This window comes from Palaemon carinicauda, chromosome 28, assembly GCF_036898095.1.
Source record: "Palaemon carinicauda isolate YSFRI2023 chromosome 28, ASM3689809v2, whole genome shotgun sequence".
Taxonomy (NCBI): Eukaryota; Metazoa; Arthropoda; class Malacostraca; order Decapoda; family Palaemonidae; genus Palaemon; species Palaemon carinicauda.
Window position 1 is genome coordinate 55,035,760 of NC_090752.1, and position 23,454 is coordinate 55,059,213.

At 43.8% G+C, this 23,454-nt stretch overlaps 1 protein-coding gene across 2 annotated transcripts in view; it reads right to left on the bottom strand.

Moving 5' to 3' along the window:
* The window catches only part of LOC137621594 (alpha-mannosidase 2x-like), a 98,591-nt gene that overhangs the window by 21,111 nt on the left and 54,026 nt on the right, over positions 1-23,454 (bottom strand). For both annotated transcript variants that reach the window (XM_068352005.1, XM_068352006.1), the window contains exons 11-19: positions 15,860-16,062; positions 15,215-15,400; positions 13,831-13,903; positions 13,221-13,412; positions 11,600-11,769; positions 11,252-11,464; positions 10,139-10,305; positions 1,401-1,534; positions 856-1,008 (exon numbers count right to left, since the gene is read on the bottom strand). In XM_068352005.1, the coding sequence (XP_068208106.1) occupies positions 856-1,008; positions 1,401-1,534; positions 10,139-10,305; positions 11,252-11,464; positions 11,600-11,769; positions 13,221-13,412; positions 13,831-13,903; positions 15,215-15,400; positions 15,860-16,062 (1,491 nt within the window). The remainder of the gene's footprint in view (positions 1-855; positions 1,009-1,400; positions 1,535-10,138; positions 10,306-11,251; positions 11,465-11,599; positions 11,770-13,220; positions 13,413-13,830; positions 13,904-15,214; positions 15,401-15,859; positions 16,063-23,454) is intronic.

A 23,454-nucleotide genomic window follows, 5' to 3' on the forward strand; every position in this document is an offset into this window, starting at 1 on the left:
TTTCTAAAAGATCCAGAGAGTTCTTTTAGTCTATGTGGAGGGAGAGGACCTTCAGTTTCAGGCCCTTTTCATGAGTCTAGCAAGTAATCCACTAGTCTTCAGCATCTGTTTTTCCTTTCCACTACTCACGTGTGAGCATCGAGTTATGAAGTTTCAATCAGAATGGTATGTTATTCTAGGATTTGGCGAATGCTCTGATAACATGAGAGCTACTGGCCAAGAAAATCAGATCACCATTTTAAATCTAACTGTCTCTGCTGTAAGAGTTGATCTCCAGATATTTAGAAGAGATTTAAGTTTATTTCAATATTAGTGAATAGACACTTCTTGTTAGGGACATTTGGGAATGAACACTTCTTGTTAGGGACATTTGGTCTCAATTTTTGATATTACAAGCTATAATTAAAAATAGTAATTTTTATCATTATTATAACAAGCTAAGCAACAACTCTAGTTGGAAAAGCAGGGTGCTATAAGCCCAAGGGCTCCAACAGCGAAAAAATATCCCATTAAGGAAAAGGAACAAGGAAATAAATAAAGTATAAGAGAAGTAATGAATTAAAATAAAATATTTTATGAACATTAACAACATTAAATTAGATCTATCATACATAAACTATAAAAACTTAAAAAAAAAAAAAAAAAAAAAAAACAAGAGGAAGAGAAACAAGACACAACAGCGTGCCCAAGTGTACCCTCAAGCAAGAGAACTCTAACCCAAGACAGTGGAAGACCATGGTACAGAAACTATGATACTTTCTGTGAAAATGAAAAAAAAAACACGAGACAATGTTTAACAAGAGCATTAACGAAGAAACTACAGATAACAAACAATCAACTGAAAGAGATCATTACCTCTAATTGTCCACTCTTGAGTGATGATCCCCCAAGGGGCTGGGCAGAGAGAAGACTTAACCGATATTCTTGGTCCTGAATAAATGCCTGTGAAGGTATTGGGTAATAATTTGCTTGCAAGGGCAGCTTGTTATATCTGGTCCTTCTGATAATCTGAAATAAAAACGAAATTTACTCAATACAACACAAACAGGTGATGTAAATGAAAAACCCTTAAATTGATCTACTTATAATTTCCAAATCAATGAAAGAATCACATAATCTCATCAATAAATACTTATGATTCATATTACTGAATATGAAGGATACATAGCACAATGAATTGAAGAAAAAATGAACAAGGGGTGAAATTAGTACAGACAAACAAGGAATTTAAAGTAAAAGGTGGATAGTGGACACTTCCATAAAGTTCACAGTAATAACGAAGATATTAGAAGAAAAGGTGTAATATTCTTTATAAAAAATGCTTATACAGTACTTAAAAAAATTCTTAAGATAAAGAATTCTGGAAACTACAATTTTACAAGAAAAACAGGGGACTGTACCTGGAATCCATTTAAATCGGTAAAGAATATGTTATCACTTTTTATGTCCGTGCTCAAACGCATAACAAACTCAAAATTGCGTTCTGCCGTAATATCAACGTAATTTGCAATGTCGATGCCAATGCCATCAATGCCTGGAAAACAAAACTGCGATAAAAATACAAAACTTATTTGGAAATTCATACTATGAATTTAAATGGGGAAACAGATAACAAGTCATGTCTATCTACAGGTATTCTCAATATGAAAAAAATATGTTATTTTCATTAGTAAAATAAATTTTTGAATATACTTACCCGATGATCATATAGCTGTCAGCTCTGCTGCCCGACAGAAAAACCTACGGGCGGAATACGCCAGCGATCGCTATACAGGTGGGGGTGTACATCAACAGCGCAATCTGTCAAGTAGGTACTCAAGTACTCGATGTCAACACAGAACCAATTTTCTCCTCTGTCCACTGGGTCTCTATTGGGGAGGACGGGTGGGTCCTTTAATTTATGATCATCGGGTAAGTATATTCAAAAATTTATTTTACTAATGAAAATAACATTTTTCAATATTAAACTTACCCGATGATCATATAGCTGATTCACACCCAGGGGGGTGGGTAGAGACCAGCATTACATGTTGACATTATTATGAGCTAAGTATTCCGTATTTCATTTTAGCAGTTATTCAAAATAACAAACATAAAATAAATAAGTACCTGGTAAGGAAGTCGACTTGAACAATTACTCTGCCTTTTTAAGTACGTCTTCCTTACTGAGCCTCGCGATCCTCATAGGATGCTGAGCGACTCCTAGGAGCTGAAGTATGAAGGGTTGCAACCCATACTAAAGGTCCTCATCAAAACCTCTAATCTAGGCGCTTCTCAAGAAATGACTTTGACCACCCGCCAAATCAAGTAGGATGCGAAAGGCTTCTTAGCCTTCCGGACAACCCAAAAACAATAATAAAACATTTCAAGAGAAAGATTAAAAAGGTTATGGAATTAAGGAATTGTAGTGGTCGAGCCCTGACCACTACTGCACTCGTTGCTACGAATGGTCCCAGAGTGTAGCAGTTCTCGTAAAGAGACTGGACATTCTTAAGATAAAAGACGCGAACACTGATTTGCTTTTCCAATAGGTTGCGTCGAATATACTTTGCGGAGATCTATTTTGTTTAAAGGCCACGGAAGTTGCGACAGCTCTAACTTCGTGTGTCCTTACCTTCAGCAAAGCTTGGTCTTCCTCATTCAGATGGGAATGAGCTTCTCGTATTAACAGTCTGATAAAATAGGATAAAGCATTCTCTGACATAGGCAAAGATGGATTCTTAACCGAACACCATAAAGCTTCAGACGGGCCTCGTAAAGGTTTTTAAATAGAACTTAAGAGCTCTTAAAGGACATAATACTCTTTCTAGTTCATTTCCAACCATACGATAAGTTTGGAATATCGATATTGGTCAAGGCCGAGAAGGCAGCTCGTGTTTGGCTAGAAAACCAAGTTGTAGAACATGTAGTCGTTTCGGATGAGAATCCGATGTTCTTGCTGAAGGCATGAATCTCACTGACTCTTTTAGCTGTGGTCAAGCATATCAGGAAAAGTGTCTTAAGGTGAGATCTTTCAGGGAGGCTGATTAAAGCGGTTCGAACCTGTCTGACATAAGGAATCTTAGTACCACGTCTAAATTCCAACCAGGTGTAACCAAACGACGCTCCTTCGTGGTCTCAAAAGACTCAAGGAGGTCCTGTAGATCTTTATTGTTGGAAAGATCTAAGCCTCTGTGACGGAAGACTGATGCCAACATGCTTCTGTAACCCTTGATAGTGGGAGCTGAAAGAGATCGTTCTTTCCTCAGATATAAGAGAAAGTCAGCTATTTGAGTTACAGAGGTACTGGTCGAGGATACGGATACTGACTTGCACCAGTTTCGGAAGATTTCCCACTTCGATTGGTAGATTCTAAGGGTGGATGTTCTCCTTGCTCTAGCAAACGCTCTGGTTGCCTCCTTCGAAAAGCCTCTAGCTCTTGAGAGTCTTTCGATAGTCTGAAGGCAGTCAGACGAAGAGCATGGAGGCCTTGGTGTACCTTCTTTACGCGTGGCTGACGTAGAAGGTCCACCCTTAGGGGAAGTGTTCTGGGAACGTCTACTAGCCATCGAAGTACCTCGGTGAGTCATTCTCTCGCGGGCCAGAGGGAAGCAACTAGCGTCAACCTTGTCCCTTCGTGAGAGGCGAACTTCTGCAGTACCTTGTTGACAATCTTGAACGGAGGGAATGCATATAGATCTAGATGTGACCAATCTAGTAGAAAGGCACCTATATGAACTACTGCTGGGTCCGGGATAGGTGAGCAAACTATTGGGAGCCTCTTGGTCATCGAGGTTGCGAAGAGATCTATGGTTGGCTGGCCCCAGGTGGCCCAAAGTCTCTTGCATACATCCTTGTGGAGGGTCCATTCTGTTGGAATTATTTGTCCCTTCCGACTGAGACAATCTGCTATGACATTCAAGTTGCCTTGGATGAACCTCGTTACTAGTGAAAAGTCTAGACCTGTTGACCAGGTGAGGAGGTCACTTGCGATCTCGTACCATGTCAGAGAGTAGGTCCCTCCTTGCTTGGAGATGTGCGTCAAAGCCGTGTGTTGTCCGAGTTCACCTCCACCACTTTGCCTTGAAGGAGAGACCTGAAGCTTTTCCAGGTCAGACGTACTGCCAGTAGCTTCTTGCAGTTGAAATGCATTGTCCTTTGACTCGAGTTCCATAATCCAGAGCATTCCCTACCGTCTAATGTCGCACCCCAGCCTACGTCCGATGCGTCCGAGAAGAGAACGTGGCTGGGAGTCTGAACAGTCAGGGGAAGACCCTTTCTAAGGTTGAAAAAGTCCTTTCACCAAGTCAGACCAGACTTTATCTTTCCGGAAACCGGGATCGAGACCGCTTCTAGCGTCTTGTCCTTTTTCCAGTGAAAAGCTAGATGGTATAGAAGAGGACGGAGGTGTAGTCTTCCTAGTGACACAAATTGAACCACGGATGACAGTGTCCTAACCAGACTCATCCACAGCCTGACAGGGCAGCGTTCCTTCTTCAGCATCTTCTGGATGGATAGCAGGGCTGGGGGTTGATCGTCTTGTTCAGCAACGTCCTCATCAGAGGGTTCCTCATCCGAAACTGATGAGGAAACGGCAACGGAGTGGGCAAAGTCTGACTCGCTGAATCCGGTCGCACTGGTGGATGCGTGACGGAGCCGGACGCAATATCATGGTACTGCTGCACAGTCTGTGAACTGTCAACCATGGGGACGCGAGGAAGTACAGCGTCAACCCGAAACTGTCTAGACTGTCTGGGTTGTGCAGTCAACACCCTACCGGGTTGCTGAGGTTGACGCACTGCGTCACAACAAGTCACCTCTGCTGGTTGTTGAACGTCTTCCTAGTGACACACTGAACGTCAACAACCACCTCCGAGCGTCGCTTAACGTCAACGTGCGACTGGCAACCCACACTGGGTCGCATCGGTGGAGGAACCACCTCAACTGGCGGACGCGAGTAAGATACCTCAGCGTCAACAGGGCGCACAACCAACCGGTAGGAAGGTTATTGGCCAGAAGGTTCTTCTCCGTATTAAGTCCTCTATCAAGGACACAAGCTTGGACTGCATGTCTTGCAGCAAAGCCCATTAGGGTCCACGGGAGCAGGTGTGGCAACAGACGGGGTTAGCGACTGAAGCGGAGCCATTTACCATCCCTGGAAGCCTTGTTATGTGTGACATAAAAGTACAGCAAAACTTCAAAGGCTCGACAAAAGTTGAGAAGTTGACCTGTAAACAACTGGAGCGTCTCCTGGCTATGCGCCTGGCCGAGTCTACCAGAATTGAGAAGTCTACCTGGGCAGAGGCATGAACTCCCAAGCTGAGAACTTCTCTCGTGTCCTATCAGACTCTCGCTCTATAAGCCAGATAAAAAGAAGGGAAATCAAAAGGCTGTATCCCTAAAACTACTCCTGGTGCAAAAACCAGTCGCCTAGCCGACGTAACGCTCTCTAGGAGAGCGAGAGAGCACTAGCTTAACAACAACGGCTTCGAAGTAGCTAGGCCTAGTGTAAGTTCTGACGTGAGGCGAACGAGGAGCAGCAGTTACAAGAGGACATACAGCACTGGTGCATAAGTAGCAGACCAGAAGGCAACGTTATGTAACTGCTTGACAGTCTGTGAGCTGGCAGCAACCAAAGCTGTGTGGGGAAGCCTCAACTCCTGACTGACTAGTCTGCTGCGGGCGAGTGGCGGTAACCACAGTGGGTTGCGGAGGCTGACGCACCGTGTCAAAACACGGCAGCTTAACTCCCCCCTCCTGTTGTTGTGGTAGCACACGCACGTCAACGGAGTGCTCCGTGCGTCTGTGGGAGTCAGCATGCGTCTGGCAGGGTCGACTGCGCATGGGTGGAGGAGCTCTCACAGCCAGAGTGTGGGAGCAGGCAGCCGCAGCGTCTGCTGGGCGCGCAACCGTGGCAGGTTGTAGGCAAACGGGTGCATCGTCAACCTTCTCCGCAGTCGGAGTGTGGGAGCAGGCAGCCTCAGCGTGAGCTGGGCGCACAACCGTGGCAGGTTGTAGGCTAACGGGTGCAGCGTTAACCTTCTCCGCACGAAACTCCTGCAAAACCGCAGCTAACTGAGTCTGCATAGACTGCAGTAAAGACCACTTAGGGTCTACAAAAGCGGCAACAGACGGAGCTACTGTCCGTTGTGACTGAGGGTCTAAAACAGCGGGTGCGGCAACAGACGGAGTTACTGCCTGTTGCGGTACCACCTTGCCTCTCTTGGGAGGTGTGCAGTCGTCGGATGACTGCAGCGAGTCCGAACTGACCCAGTGGCTACACCTGGGCCGTTGGACTTGCGCGGAAGGGACCGACTTGCACTTAATAAGCTGCGAGACCTTGGTCCAAGGTTTCTTACGAGAAACCTCTTCCGCAGACGAGAAGTAAATGGGCTCTCTCGTCTTTGTGTGGGTGGGGCGATCTTGGGTAGATACGCCCGAAACCACGGAGGGAAAAACGTCTGTTCGTTGATCAAGGCCTGACGAACCCATAAGTCGTTCGACTTTACTTCTCCCCTGGGCTTGGGAGCTTGCAAGAGGTCCCGGACTAGGTGAACGACAGGCACGAACAGACGAACCCTCGGACGCAACACTGTAACACTTTGCGCATATCACTTTATCACTTTGATTTTCTGTTTTGCACTTATTTCACTGAAATCGAAACTTTTACTGATTTCTACCTGAAACACGCAATCCTACCCTTCATTAAAAGGTAGTAATTGCGAAAACAGTCGTATAAATGCAACAGAAAACATATATAAAGATAAAGAATTCAGTGGTTGGGAAAGAGACTAAACACTAGATCAAATAAACTACGTTTACAATCTCTCACCGCACATAGCCTGGGAACAAGAATAAAACCCTAGAAACGTTTTACCTTCTTCCCCTACAGCGACTAGGGAGGAGAGTAAAACGAGAACAACGTTACCCGCTTGAACGAAACGTTTTTTCTCCTCTCTCTCCCTCCGTCTCTATCTCTCTCTTTCTCTCTAGATTTCGCACCTGAGAGAAGAGCCCAATTATATATCGTCAAAACATGATATTTGCTAAAGGAAAAAAACTGAAAGGTTTTCCAAATAAAAAGTTCCTTTAATTTAGAATTTAAACCATTTAAGCTAAGAAAGAATGAACGAAACGCTAGAATCGGTTTACTCTTACTGCAAAGTGAAACCGTGATACACTCTCTCTCTATCGTAACGATAGAGCGCAGGTTGAACGTCCTGAACGCCAACAACTGCGTAGACTAAAAACTAAACGTTAGTTCATCTTTGAAAACAGTACGAGACTATCAAAGAAATTCTTTCATAAAACATTAAATTTAAAAAGTTTTAAATTCTTTAAAGGTTAAATACGATATAACGGGCTCAACGTTGATTAACTTCGGTTCCAAGTCAGGACCGCCTACTATCAGGAAAGGTCGCATATAAACAAAACATAAAAATTTATTTTTATATGTTTATAATAAAAGGAAAGTTAATCGAAGAGGCCTAATAAAGGCGGAGAGATATAAAATATAGATCTATAACGTGTTAAGCAAAATTACTAAAAACCTAAACACACTTCCGTCTAAGGGAAGGGTCGGCCATTTAAAAGTGAAAGAGAGTCCATACTCTCTTTGTCACCATAAAACTATCCAAAACGAGTTCAAGTTTTGAAATGAAGATAAAACCCCTGCATAGCGAAAGCTCAAAACTGGAATAGTGTACTTCACCAAATAGTTGTGAAAACAAATCCAGTTGGTAACAGCGTATTTAGTAGGTCTTGCCAGTGGCACGACAGAGAGAAAATTGGTTCTGTGTTGACATCGAGTACTTGAGTACCTACTTGACAGATGGCGCTGTTGATGTACACCCCCACCTGTATAGCGATCGCTGGCGTATTCCGCCCGTAGGTTTTTCTGTCGGGCAGCAGAGCTGACAGCTATATGATCATCGGGTAAGTTTAATATTGAAAAAAAGAAAATTATACAAACACATCTTCTCTAAGGCTTTATCTAGTCCTTTTGTTCATGACTTTCCAAGTCTTCCTATTAGTACTAATTCTGGAACTTTTAAATCTAGTGATTTTTCAACTTACTGCTTCTCATTCCTTTCAATATACAGTCCCAAACAATTCCAACAGGACAGTTGTTTCAAGTAACAAGGGTCTGTGGCAGGATTTGTGTTGATAGCCCTGATGAGGAAGGTAAAAGCTGTGGGGTTGTCTTCTTACACTGGGGATATAGGTTTGTGGCTACGGATGTACCGTGACTAAGAGGAAAATTCCACATCAACTAATTCAAGCAAGTTATGCATTGCTTAGTATAGTAATATTTAATGGCATACCCTTATCTGATCTTGTAGTTTATCATATGTCAGATTCTGTTATAATCTTCTAAATAATATTGCAATTCATCTAAAAAATTACAAATCAGCAACTGATAGTTTCTCTTACTCGCCATTCTACACAATTCATTATGCCCCCGTTCATTATACTAACACTGTATAATGACATGACAATACAGGGTTCTAATTCCATAATGATTATCTTTGGTGCAATTATTACCAATACAAATATTACTATCATCATTATGGCAAATGATAATTAACTATTCAAAAGAAGCCAGTGAATAGAAAACAAAATGCCAAATTAAAAAATATACAGAAAAAAATATTTAGCCAAAATGCAAGGAATGCCACAAAAGCCAGTAGTCTGCTTTTATGGCCAATCACAAAGTGACCGACATATCGTCTGTCCAAACACAATGCCTCAACCTAACATCAGAGAAGAATGGTAGTAAGAGGGCAAATTGTGGTATTACAAAATATTGAGAGAGAGGGAGGAATCAACTCTTAACATTCTATCTGCTAATCACATCATGAGAGAGAGAGAGAGAGAGAGAGAGAGAGAGAGAGAGAGAGAGAGAGAGAGAGAGAGAGAGAGAGAGAGAGAGAGAGAGAGAGTTACTTGTTTCGCAGTTTAATTTATTACATGCCTGAATTAGTGTATGGCACAACTTAGTTCCCTGCTTAGACTAGGCATAATCCACTTGTATCCAGTTGATGTGGAATCAGTCCCTCTATCTTGTTAAGTTGGTAGGCAATAACTTGAATACCAACACACCTTCAGCCCTTTCTAAATCTCATTTCCGTTTTACCTTCCTTGTCAGGGCTAACAACAAAAATCCTCCCATGAGCCTTTTCTGATCGGAAAAGTGGCCCTGTTGGATTTGACTGAGCCCGTACATCTGAAAATTCTCAATCTTTAAGATCTAATGGTTCATTAGCATCTAGAGTTCTAGAAAATACATCTTTCATCAGTTTCCTCACTTGTAACACCAGCTTCTCAACTAACTACCCATGAATCTTGGCATTTCATAGTCAAACCAGCTTAAATTATAATCCATTTCATATGAAATTGACCATATTTGCTATATAATATTCAGAAATATGGGTCAAATACATGCATCATAAATTTCAGCTCTAATGTGAGTCAGTACTTTTAGTTACCAGTGGTCTGGCCATATCTTTCCAGTGCAGCTACTATGTTTCCTACGGCCTTCTCACAATATCTATTTCTGAATCAATTTGCCATTGAAATAAATATATAATCTACCAGTTCTAAAATTTGTCCTTTTCCTGGAACATAATGCTCATTCTCCCTCTTCCTCTTACACATATCTGACAAATTCATTATAGTCTTTACATTTTGCATACCTCAACATCTGTGAGACAAAGTTTCATTGAAAATAAAAGATTTACTCTACACATACATTGCTTCTTAGTTTCCATGTAATCAAATCTTTAATGATATTCTACCCTTCATTTTCAGTCACCATAAACTAATTTTCTAATACTAATTTATCTTTCAAGGTATTTTGGAAAAGCCTGTTTCATCACCAGCTCACGAGAATTTTTAAATATAAACCCCCCCAAAAAATAAAAATCATTTATGCGAGGTGAATAAGTAAAACGAAATCTTTCTGATAAGTCCTGGGAGAGTTTAGAATGTTAGAACAGCATCCTGGTTAACATACAGGAACTGAATGTTTACGATATACTGTAATTAGGTTTTCGTATCTGAAAGCTTGTCCCAGCAAAATCTTCATTGATACATTTCAAAGAAATTGAGACCTTGAAATAATACTGAGGGAAAAACTGAATTACATTCAATACAGTACCTGGAGAGTTTTTAATTTTAACAGTGTGCAGGACATTCTTCATCTGAATAGACACCGTCGACATAAGGCTTCCTTGTACTAACGTAACACCTGGCTGACCCACAGGAACTGGTACTGCTTCTCGATCTGGCAGGAACAAGTATGCACCGCTCGTCTCTCGGTTGTTCCTGCAATAGAACTCAGTTTTAATTCAAACTAACAACGGAATCTTATACAAAAATTTTCAACACTTACAAACTGAGAAATAATCATGTTTTTAAAAAATTGCAATCTACCAAATAACATGTTTTTCTTAATCAACAAACTCTTTAGGCCAGAACTGGGAGGCCCAAACTTTGTTTCTATGGTCAGGTCAAAATAACTTAAATAGAACAAAGTACAACTGTGTAATCATGAAAGGAAATTCAAATTTCTAGTTATATTTCCGTAACAGAATGAACTCACACCGATCATTTGGATATAACTTATGAAGCACACCGTTCCAGTATTTTATGTATAGCTGAAGCAACCTACTAAACCAACATACTTTGAACCATCAAATTCCAATGTTTGAAGAGTTATGGCAGTTCACTTGAATATAAAAAAGTAACAAACAAGCACTTTGCTGTGTCAATTCTTTAAAATCCTGAATAGAGAGTAACCCACTACCTGATTTTAAGTCCAGATTTCTTTTATTACTTTTTACCTTGCCATTCAACACTTTTCCATCTTATGTATCGGTATAATTGCTATGTATCGATCCTTAACAAATGTTACTGTCCCCTACTTTTTCTCTAACCACATACTTTTCTTAATTTCTCTTTCCATTGTATTTCCCTATATTACATTAATTATTGAGAAGCTGTATCCTTTATTTTTCATTAAATAAAAACTTAAGTCAAAATAAAAAATAATACAAAACATGCCAAAGAACTAATCGCTACAAATCACAGAATGACAGAACTTTGTGATAACAGAATAAACTTACTCTCTCCTGGATTTAAAAATGAGATTCCCTAAACTTCTTTGAGATGAAAATTCTGGGACTATAAGCAAAAATTGCATATGCTTTTCTATCTGTTGCTTCTCTTTCACAAACTTTATAAATGACAATCAAAACCTGACAGAACTTACTTAACACCATATTTAACAAATTCAAGGGCAACCGGCACCTTGTGCCCTTGTACTTTCAGTGACTGAAGAAAACCGTTGTCTCCAAACGTAGCCTCTAAATATTTGTTCTGCACAGTGAATGAATCCCGCGACTTTTCTTCGACGACGCTGAATACACTCGGGATGGACGATATACTCAAGTCACGGACAATAACGTTAGCAAAGCTTCCATATCTGTAAAGAAATAAATACTGAAAATTGTAGATGAAAATTCCTATTCCAGAGACGCAAACATATTAATATACTGTACTTTACATGTATATGCATTCTCAAAATCTTTAAAAGTACATATTTCTACGGCAAACTTACTTCGAATTTACACTGCCTGGTTGCACAGCCTTGATAGTATAAGTCGTCAGAGACAAAGACGGTAAGTCAACAAAGAACGTAACATCAAACATGTTCTCTGAGGCTTCCCCAGACCCTATGAAGACTGGATCAACTTGGAATGGAATAGGTGTCTCTTTTCCAATCAGAATCTGAAAAATACAGCCATGGTATAGAGTACTGACAATATATTTTCTAAGTCATTAACCACATAAACCCTATACTCAGTAAATTGTTGAGATAGCTCTGAAAAAAGAAAAATTAATATATTACTCCAAGTACATTAGTCCTATATTTATCAAAATCCATGCTGCTTACAAAACAAATGAGAGGGGCACTCAGTAAAGAGTATTATTATTATTATTTGCTAAGCTACAACCCTAGTTGGAAAAGCAGGATGCTATAAGCCCAGGGGCTCCAACAGGGAAAATAGCTGTCTTATTTTGGTCTTAACTCCAGTGCGTATTTGCACTTAGATGTATTTTTTTAAAGTTCAAATGGATTTTCCTTGGGTTATACCTCACATGTCCACCAAATTTCAATGAAATTAGTTCAGTAGTTTTTGTATGATGTTCACACAAAAAATAAACTAACAAAATATTTGCCATCTACTAAACATTGCGATTATTTTCTAAGTACTGCTGCATACCTGTACTTTGATGTAATTTATCCTAAATGTTACTGATTCATCCTTGGGGTCATACCTGACATGATTACCAAGTTTGGTCAAAAGCAGTACTGTAGTTTTTGTGTAAAGTTGCTCGCAAACAATCAAAAAAATAAATAAGCTAACAAACAGACAGGTGAATACATACCCTTATGCAAAATGTTTAATTATGGCAAAGGCAAAAATTAGGGTTGCATACTAAACGGAGCTCCAATGTACTTTTCAGTAAAATACAGTTAAAATGGGTGCCTTACAATTGTGCACATTGCTCCTAAAATTGCGCTAAAAGACCATTTCCATTGCGAGCATCTTTCCATTACTATTGTGTGCAAACCCCATCTGAGGGACATGATATAAATCACAGGTAATTATGATACTTTAATAGCAACCCATGGGAATGCTGTGCGTAGCACATTCATGTATCACTTGCCAGAACAGTGATATTATGTTTACTAGCGTAGCACATTCATGTATCACTTGCCAGAACAGTGAGATTATGTTTATTTGTGAGTGAAGTGAAACACAGCAACGCAAATAACCACCTGAGGGATGTGATACAAATTATAGGTAATTATGATACTTTATCTTATCATCATCACCATATGCAGTAGGGCAGTTTGACAAATATTACTAAAATAAAAAAAGGAGAAAAAGGCATGCAACTGTAATAAACTTAAGCTCGTAATCATAACACTTCCTAATCCTTAAAAGCATGCAAATCTAATACTGTAAACCTATAAAATTACTGTAGTAGAAATACACATAGATTCAAATAATATAAAACCTTCAGTATATCAACAATAAACATGTGTTCAATACATAATTAATAGACTCATAAGATTGTTTAAGAACTACAAATTTTTGTTATTCAAGGATGTGTAGACAACTAACATTAGTAAACCATATACAAGATATGTAATAAATTTAACTCCTTACCTCTACATGAGGGCTCGAAGTTCTGACCGTGAAAAGCTCCCGACGCTGGTGACCGTCTGGATTATAAATAACGACTGGCACAGTTGACCCATCGCGCAGAGCGACAACCATATGAGAAGCAACCTTGTTGTGCTCAATAAACTTTTCCCCGAGCTCGTAATATAACGCACCTTTATCGCCAGAATAACTGCGCTGTAAATATTGATATGTTTTCGTTATCACTCGTACTATCATTCTTACTTAGTAGTTTGACAAAACCACTAATCCAACTGGAATAATTTATTTTTCAAAGGGATACTAAAATAGGAGCAAAACAGAATGAAAGAAATTAGGCAGATAGAACATAATAAACCAAAAGGATTAAAATACTGAGGGATTGATTGATGTCTGCAGAGTGGGACTATAAGGAATTCAGGGAATACTGTAAATGAAATGTAACATAAATTTGTAAAACACACAAAAGAACCATAAATGCAAATGTCTATTCCTTAATAACCAAAGAAACGCTACAAATTAAAATGTCTTTCATTCAGTATACAGTAACAATGCCAATGTCTACTTATCAATATAAAATTGACTAACTTTAACTTGAAGCTTGATCATAAAATACCTGCTCGATATTCAGAAGGTAATGCGCAGTCTGCTGTATTACATGCTGGCAATTATGAAGAGCCTCTAACATCCTGGAAGAAAGGAAATTAACACTTACAGCAGATGCTTAAAGGATGCTTTTAGGAAATACTTAAGAAGGAGTAAATAACATTGATACACTCATACAATAAACTCGAAAGACTTTTTCATATACAGTATACACTATGAAATGAGACTTGCAACAAAAATGAGCTTCTGAAGTTCCACCGATTCAATACCAGATTAGGATGAGCATTCCTCAACCTGATCAGTTGGAATAGAATCTTCTAAAATATTGTGTAATATTGAGACATGATGGAGAAGGCAAGACTGTTAAAACTAACTGCATACATAAAGCTATGTACTGGATGGTACAGTCCAAAAAGATCTCAATACAAAGGATGGTTAGATTTAAGAAAAATCTTTTCCAATATGCACAAAAAACTGAATGATGGTGCCCAAGATTAATATTCTGATCAGGAATAAAGAATTCAATAGACTGCAAGTTTGCTCCAACAAATTAAGATGAAAGTCAGCAATTGAAGACTAAATTCACAATACAGTATACCAGTTTTTCGTGTAATTGAAGAAGAAACAGACAAGATGGATTTTTAAAAATAAATTTGAAATTAATAATCACGCAATTTTAATGAGTTATACAGTCAGTAATTAAAGAGCCATTAGCAGTGAAAAGATCTGGATATTGAGGAGCCACTGTCCCTGATCTACTTACAATCATACTTATTGTCCTGTTAGGGTTCAACTTCTTCCGCCTAATTTGCACCATGAACTTATTTTAGACAGATCTATCATATACATTAAGGGATTCAGCAACCAAGGGTCTACAATGAGGTGGAACTGATGCAAAGAGAGAGTAACATCATCTTTATATGCAACAATTTTTTTTTTAGACCAAACCAAATATTTTACATACATAAAAAATAGAGATATTAATCATTCAAACAGTTCAAGTTATCAATAAATAGCTATAAATAGTATGCTGTTTTCAATATACAGTAGGAGTCTTTACTTATTCGAATGGAATGACACTTTATGAAAAATATATTTGAAAATTTTGATGTTGACCCATTTTTTATATTTTCAAGTGAAATTAAAATGAAGAAGAGTTTACAGACTTTCTAATTATGCCCATTAAAGAAGGATTCAGCCTGAAAAACACACCTGCTACACATTTATCCACTCTCTAGCATAGTTAATGACCACTGCTATAAACATCATCTTTCAGATATGACTAATAACTCACCACAAGAAAAACAACCAAGTTGTCACAATTCCTAACCACTGCAATAAGCCTCATCCAATTTCTGGCACAACCAATATCCACAGTGATAAACATCACTCACTTTTTGGCATAATCAACGACCACGTGATCCTTTGCAGTACCCGTGATCCCATCATGATGCTGGAAGAGAGCAAGGTGTCGGCGAGCAGATACAAGGTGATCCATCAGAGAATTGGTTACGTCTGTCGCTGAAGTTCCGATGACACTTTGGGTAGCCAGCATTGTAGAATAGATTATCTCTGCTCCTCTGGAAAAGTAATTTTCATAAGATGTGTTTAATATTGCTATCGAAGCTGTGTGCATTATAAACAAATATGAAATAGTTGTTATAGTAGTATATGAAGATTGAATAAAAAAAGTTAAAAAAAAAACAGTATTTACGGAGCTATGGAAAATGATAGGATAAAATCTTGAGCAAATAAACATTTTTCCATTGTTAAACTGTACAGTAAACTGGATCCTTATTTTTCCCCTCACATTTTTCATTAAAATGTCTAGCCATAAAATGAGAGGAGGTAAAACAGGTACTGAACTAAATAGCCCTCAAAACTTTTTAATTGTCATAATCAAAGTAGTTAAAACTACAATAAACAGTAATAAACCTTCTTTTAAACAGCCCTTAGGTATCATATACATACTCTTTTGTATATTGAAAGAACCTTTGATAATAGAGTAGCTTTAGAAAACAAAAATTATAATTTCCTACCTTAAATAAGCTTCAAGAACTCTATCTAGTTTCTTGTGGAAAGGACGGGACGTGTAATATCCACTCCAGTAATGGTCATCTCGATCTGCGTATGTGAAAAAGTCACCAGACAGTGATGGGAAAATTCCATGTTCGTCCCCAGTTGGTGTATCGCTTTCTTCATGTACAGCCCTGAAGTAATCGGCCAAGGTCCCGAACTGAGCCTGTAAGAAATTATTAAATATACATGAGTTATCAAATGAGTACCCGGTAGGTATGCTGTGGTATCAAGTTTCATTCAGTAACGGCACTCTTACAGCCTATTTTGAGCTTATGAGATTTGTTATCAATAACAATGTAATGCAGAGTATACCTCATTACCCCAGAGTCTGACATTGGTACAGAATACAAAACAACACAATCTTTCCCATTATTAAATGAAATAATGTTTACCTCCCATTACGGAACATGTGGATTTAATCAATCCATTACTATGGGATTATAGCTAATGAAAAAGAACGAAAATTAAAATACACTTTTCATTAAAATATTCTGGAAACCGTTTAATTGGGGGAAGTGCCTTGGTATATGTATGTATGTATTATGAGAATGAAACGCAAAACTAGGACAAGAAGCAAATACATTTGTCTCAGTAATAAAAGTAGAATAAAGCTGACTTTGTGTGATTATAAAAGATGGTGACTGAACCAAGCTAAAAAAAATCCAAATATGACAAATTCGAAGATAATTTGTATTTTTCCTAACCATACAAACCTTAGCTATTTACATTGGGTTTACCCTTTAGCGCAGCTGAAATGACGAGCCAATAGTTTTAACGAGGGTTATTTACCCCCGCGCTAGTTAGCGGGGGTAGGGGAAGGGTAGCTAGCTACCCCCCCCCCACCACACACACACACCGGTGACTTGCTTCACATCACTTAGAGGTAGGACTTGACTTGGAGGTCAGGGATGGCGGGCACATATGTGTAAATAGCTAAGGTTTGTATGATTAGGAAAAATACAAATTATCTTCGAATTTGTCATTTGTTCCGTAACCGAAATACAAACCACACTATTTACATTGGGTGACTTACCCCTTAGGAAGGGTGGAAAGTCCCCAGCCTTACTGACTTCGGCTTGCCCGGGGGCTCGATCCCTCAGTGAGCAGCACTAGAGAAAGGGAGCCCCTGTACCTCACAAGTTCCTAGCATCGCTAGGAACGAGTGGCCTACATAAGCAGTGTGTGGAGGAGAGTGTGACTCATCCTATGAAGTTGACCTTGAGACCTTCAGATAGGAATTCTAGGATAGGACGTTCCCAATACCACCTCGTCAGGGTATGGGAGACGCAACAGTATTAAGCTTAATACTAGGAGCACAAAGAAGCATGGGTTACCTGCAGAGGTCGAGGTCAGCTATGCGAGGACCAGGATGCTGCTTCCCCAAGAGAGGGGAGAATGAAGAAAGAAGTAAGGGTCAGACATACTCTTTCATTCACGCAGACTAAGACCGGGTAACAACGCCCTCAACCTACTGCTACTTGTCCAAAAAGTAGCCTGAGGTTAGACCAGCTGTTGTGCAGCCACCACAGGGCCGATAGAAAACGTATCGAGGCTCCTGTGGGTCACGTCTTGCAGGTAGTGGGCTGTGAAGGTCGTCTGACGCTTCCAGACCCCAGCTTGAAGTACCTGCGTCACAGAGAAGTTTCTCTTGAAGGCCAGGGATGTAGCAATACCCCTGACATCGTGTGCCCGAGGGCGACGTGACGGAGGAGGGTCCGGATTCAAGGCATGGTGGATAACCCTTCGAATCCAAGCTGAGATGGTGTTCCTGGTGACCCTCCTCTTAGTCCTGCCTGTGCTCACAAACAAAGCTCGCACTTGAGAACGGACTGCAGCCGTTCTCTTCAAGTAGTGCTTCGATAGTGCTTCAGACACCTCACTGGACATAGTAGCAGCTGGTCTGGGTCGCTTGTTACAGAACGGAGACTCGCGATCCTGAAAGAGTCGAACCGAGGATCCGGCACTCCAGGATTCTGAGTCTTGGCAACAAACTCAGGGACGAACCTGAACGTTACCTCCCCCCCATCCCTTTGAATGGGCGATGTCGTACGAGAGACCATGAAGTTCACTAACCGCTTGGCCGAAGCCAAAGCGAGTAGGAAAGCCGTCTTCCAAGACAGGTGGCGATCGGAGGCCTGGCGTAATGGTTCGAAGGGAGGTCTCTTAAGAGACCTGAGGACTCGAACCACGTTCCAAGGAGGAGGTCTCACTTCCGACTGGGGGCAGGTAAGCTCATAGCTACGTATGAGTAAAGAGAGTTCTAGCGATGAAGAAATATCCTCGCCCTTCAGTCTGAAGGCCAAGCTTAAGGCTGAGCGATAGCCTTTCACTGCCGAGACAGAAAGGCGCATTTCTTCCCGCAGATAAACGAGGAAGTCCGCTATTGCTGGAATAGTGGAATCGACTTGGTAGACTCCCTCAGAGGACCTTCACAGGTGCCGAGACATTCTCTCCGCAACCTGTTGCGAAAAGCCTCTCTCCGCGAGGAGACGCTGGATAGTCTCCAGGCGTGAAGCCGAAGCGAGGCTACGGCCCTGTGAGGGACGCCGGAGTGGGGTTGTCTGAGAAGCTCGTGTCGTGGAGGAAGCTCCCTCGGGAGCTCCGTCAGGAGCTGCAGAAGGTCCAGAAACCATTCCGCGTGATGCCATAGCGAAGCTACCAGAGTCATCGAACAGTTGACCGATAGTCTGGTCCTGTTGAGCACCCTTCTCATCAGACAGAACGGTGGGAAGGCGTACACGTCGATGTTGTCCCACCGTTGCTGGAAAGCCTCTTGCCAGAGTGCCTTGGGGTCCGGGACTGGGGAGCAGTACAGGGGCAGCTTGAAGTTCAAAGCTGTCGCGAACAAGTCCACAGTCGGGGAACCCCACAAAGTCAGGACTTTGTTGGCTATCTGAGGATCCAAAGACCACTCGGTACTCACTATCTGCAAGGCCCTGCTCAGACTGTCGGCGAGCACATTCATCTTGCCAGGAATGAAGCGAGCTGATAGTGTTATCGAGTGGATTTCGGTCCACCTTAGAGTCTCTACTGCAAGATGGGATAGCTGCTGCGAAAAAGTGCCTCCCTGCTTGTTGATATAAGCCACTACCGTGGTGTTGTCGCTAATCAACACCACGGAGTGACCCGCCAGGGACCGTTGGAACTGCTGAAGAGCTAGAAAGACGGCCTTCAATTCTAGCAGGTTGATGTGTAGGCACTTTTCTGATTCTGACCAAAGGCCTGAGGCCCTCAGGTTCAGAACGTGCGGCCCCCACCCTTCTTTTGACGCGTCCGAAAACAAGAGTCAATTGCGGGGGAGGACGAGAAGACTCACTCCCTTCTGCAGGTTCTCGTCGACCAGCCACCATCGCAAGTTCGTCTGTTCCAGAGACCCCATTGGGATCAGAATGTCCGGGGAATCGGATCCTTGATTCCACCGGGACTTGAGCCGCCATTGAAGGGATTTCATCCTGAGGCGGCTGTTTGGAACCAGACGAGCCAGGGAGGATAGGTGACCTAAGAGATGCAACCACGATTGGGCGGGGAGTTCTTCTCGCCTGAGAAAGGGTTCCGCCACCCTCCTCAGCCTTGCTATCTGGTCGTCTGATGGAAAGGCTTTGTGGAGATTGGTGTCTATTAGCATGCCTAGATAAAACAGTCGTTGGGACGGCTGCAGACAGGACTTCTCGAGGTTTACCACGATCCCCAGATCCTGGCAAAGATGCAGAAGCCTGTCTCGGTGCCGAAGAAGGGTCGACTCCGAGTCTGCTAGGATCAGCCAATCGTCCAGATAACAAAGGAGACGAATGCCGTTCCTGTGCGCCCAAGATGAAATCAGGATGAACACTCTGGTGAACATCTGAGGAGCTGTGGAGAGACCGAAACACAGCATCTTGAACTGGTAGATCTTGTCGTCTAGGCAGAATCTCAGGTACTTCCTGGAAGATGGATGGATTGGGATCTGGAAGTACGTGTCCTTTAGATCCTGTGTGCACATGAAGTCTTGTGGTCTCACCGCAAATCTGACCGTGTCTGCTGTCTCCATGCTGAACCGGGTTTGCTTGACAAACCCGTTCAGAGCTGAGAGGTCGATGACAGGTCTCCAGCCTCCAGTAGCCTTCTTTACAAGATAGAGTCGACTGAAGAAGCCTGGGGAGCCGTCGACGACCTCCTGGAGAGCACCCTTCTCGAGCATGGTCTCGACTTCGGCCTGAAGGGCCAGCCACTTTGACGATCCCGTGGCATAGGAGCTCACTGGATTCGCTGTCAGGGGAGGTTGAGATGTTGTGAACGGGACGCGATAGCCTTGGCCGATCACTGAGACCGTCCAAGCAGCAGCCCTGTGTTGCTACCACCTGCGGACGCAACGCTGAAGGCATCCCACCACAGGTGGACACGCAGGGGGACTGCCATCCCTAGGGCTTGCAGCCGCGGCCGCCACCCCTAGGAGTCTTGCCTCCCCTGGAGGACTTACCGCCCCTCTTGACCTTGGCTGGAAAGGGCTGGGGCTTAGACACCACCTTCTTAACTGCCGGTGCCTGCTTTGGAGCCTTACGAGGCTGCTGCTGCTGTTGCGGCGGAGCTGGAGGCTTATAGGGCTAAGCTGTAAGGGCCCTATGGAGGAGGGAGTCCGTGCTGGATTTCCTCCACCTCTCAGCTGTTCGCTCCATGTCCTGAGGCTCAAACAGGTTCTCCCCAAGAAGGGAAGCATGTCTGAGCCTACAGACATCTACGGCGGGGACCTTCGGATGGAATCTCTCGGACACAGCATCGCAACGCTTCAACACTGAGTTGGCCCACAGGGTGGTAACCTGGTGCGCCAAAAACTCGATGGAGCGGGTGCCCGAGAGCAAGAAGGTCTCCAGGGCCTTCCTATTGGTCTCTTTGGACAAGTCCTCCAAGCGCAATAGGATGCCCAGAGATCCTAGCCAAAAGTCCAGCCACGAAGTGGCCTGCATGGCACACTTAGCGACCTTCTCGTGGCTAAGGATCTCTGCCGCCGAGAACGACACCTGCCGGGCAGAGAGCTTCACAAGGGGAACTCCCTTCGCCAGCTCCTCCACAGAGTGATGGAGAGGAAGAGCGAGGCTGGACTCACCCAGAATCTCGAAATACCTCCTCTGCTGAAGACGAGGAGGAGGGATGAGCTTGTTCCCGGCAGAGGAACGACTGGAGGAGGCAAGAATCGCGAGCTGAGCGTTGGCCCTAGCTCTGGCACTCTTCAGACCCCGACCAGGGCAGAGCCGCACTGGTCTTAGGGGCCTTCCGAACGTCAAACACTTCATCTAAGATAGTGTCTTTGCCTTCACGGGGGGCGATGACTGGATCCATAAGCCCGTTAAGTTGCCTTATCAGGCTTAGGACCTGCCAGAAGGCATGTTCGGATTCCTGCTGATCTCCTCCCTGCGGGCTGGCAGCTAAGTCTCCTGTCCCAGGGATCTCTTCCTGGGGTGAAGCGTGGACGTTCCCCCGGGGAGCCGCGGGTTCCTGGCGAATCCTCGAAGATGATTTTGGGACGGTCTTGGAGTCCTTGGATTCCCTCCTGGGAGGGATACAGGATCCCAACAAAGAGGTTCGAGGAGCCCCTTCCTCACGAGACGATTCTCCTCCATGAAGCGAAGTTTCCCCCCTTGGTGCCGAGGGGAAGACTACCGCTTCACTGGACTCACCCGAGGACGGAAAGGCCTCGTCCACGGGAGAAGGAGAAAGCACTCGAGCAGGAGAAGGAAGCTTCACGACAGACCTCTTGGGAACCAACTTCGCCCTGGGGGAAGTCACCACGAAGTCCACTCCTCTCTTTCTCTTCAGCGTAGGAGAGACAGCCGTTGGTTTGTTACCCTGGTCGGCGAGTGCTGGCTTCATAACCCTCACTAACGCCCACGCCAGAGGACCAAACCAAGTCCGTTGCTCCAAGGACACAGAGTCCGAAATCCTCGCTAAAGGGAAAGGGATCGGGCGATCCTTTAGAATAGACACCACAGTACCTGCCTGAAAAGAAGGTGGGGAAGAATGATGCACTAACCTCTCCTCAGTATTATCCTTGTCCTGCACTACAATCCTGTGTTTGGGTGGAGGCGATCCCGAGCGTTGTCTAGGAACACGCGTTCCTGCTGCTACCACCGGCTGCGAAATTCGCCGCGAACGATGGTCGCGCGGGCGCGCAGGCGAGTGGGCGTGAGGGTGTACAGGTGAATGAGGGCGTGTCCGAGTCGGCGAACGAAAGCGTTGGCGCGATGGCGAGGAAACGCGCTGCCGCGTGGGTGAGGAAGATCGCTGGCGATGTAGATCAACAGGCGATCGGTGGTGAGCTGGCGAGCGCTGACGCGCAGGTGGGCGATGGCGCTTTGTCGCATGGTGACGCGTTGGCGAGCGATAGCGCGCAGCACGCGCAGGTGAGTAACCGCGCGATGGCGAGCTAGTAGATGGCGAACCATGTCCCTTCAGAACCTCTGGTCAACGAAGGGTTGGAGAACGCGTGCGGGCAGGTTGTAAATCACGCGAGCGGTCCAGAGATCGCCGATAAACATGTGATCGCTGACGTGTAGGAGAACGCTGATGAATAGGCGATACTAAAATCGCCTATGCGCGCTGGCGAGCAGGTGAACGCTGGCGAGCAGGTGATCGCTGGCGAGCAGGTGATCGCTGGCGCGTAGGTGATCGTTGACGCGTAGGAGAACGCTGATGAATAGGCGATAGTAAAATCGCCTGTGCGCGCTGGCGAGCAGGTGATCGCTGGCGAGCAGGTGATCGCTGGCGAGCAGGTGATCGCTGGCGCGTAGGTGATCGCTGGCGCGTAGGTGATCGCTGGCGCATAGGTGATCGCTGGCGAGCAGGAGATCGCTGGCGAGCAGGAGGGCGACGAGTGAGATCCTGTGAAGGAACAGGTGGTGCGGCGCGTTCACAAACAGGAACAGGAAGATCGTAGGCGCGTGGGCGAACATGTGCTTTTGACACACGCGCTGGAGAACGCGAACGTTGTTGCGTAGACACAGGATGAGAGAGCTCAGGAGACTGATGGCGCGCAGGGAGTCCAACAATAACTGCAGGATGGTCAAAGACCACAGGGCGATGATCCTCAAAAGAGCGCGGACGAGCAGGAGCGCGCTGACGAGAAGGGCGAACATCAGGAGAGCGCCGGCGAACAAGTGAGCGCCGACGAGCAGGAGAGCAATGACGAGCAGGAGAGCGCTGACGATCAGGAGAGCGCTGACGAGCAGGAGAGCGCCTGTGCGCTAGCACTGCTCGTGGAAGGGAAGAATCCCTTTGCCCCGAAGGGACCGTTGCCCGTCGGGTGACGAGTTCCCCAGAAGGTGAAGATCTAGCAGGAGTTGGAGAACGGTCTGCAGAGAGGTCCAAAGGAGCAGGAGCAGTAGGCTGAGTACGACAAGGAGAGTCCCCTTCGGAGGAAGAAGATCCAAAAAGGCGCCTCTTAACCCCCTTATAAGGGGAAGGGAGGCCCTTGCGACGCAGCGGACGGTGAGCCTTACGGCGGAGGCGGCCACTGGAAAGATCATCAGGACCATCAGTCCTCCGAAGGAGAGTCTCAGTCAAAGCACTTCCCTTAGAAGGAAGC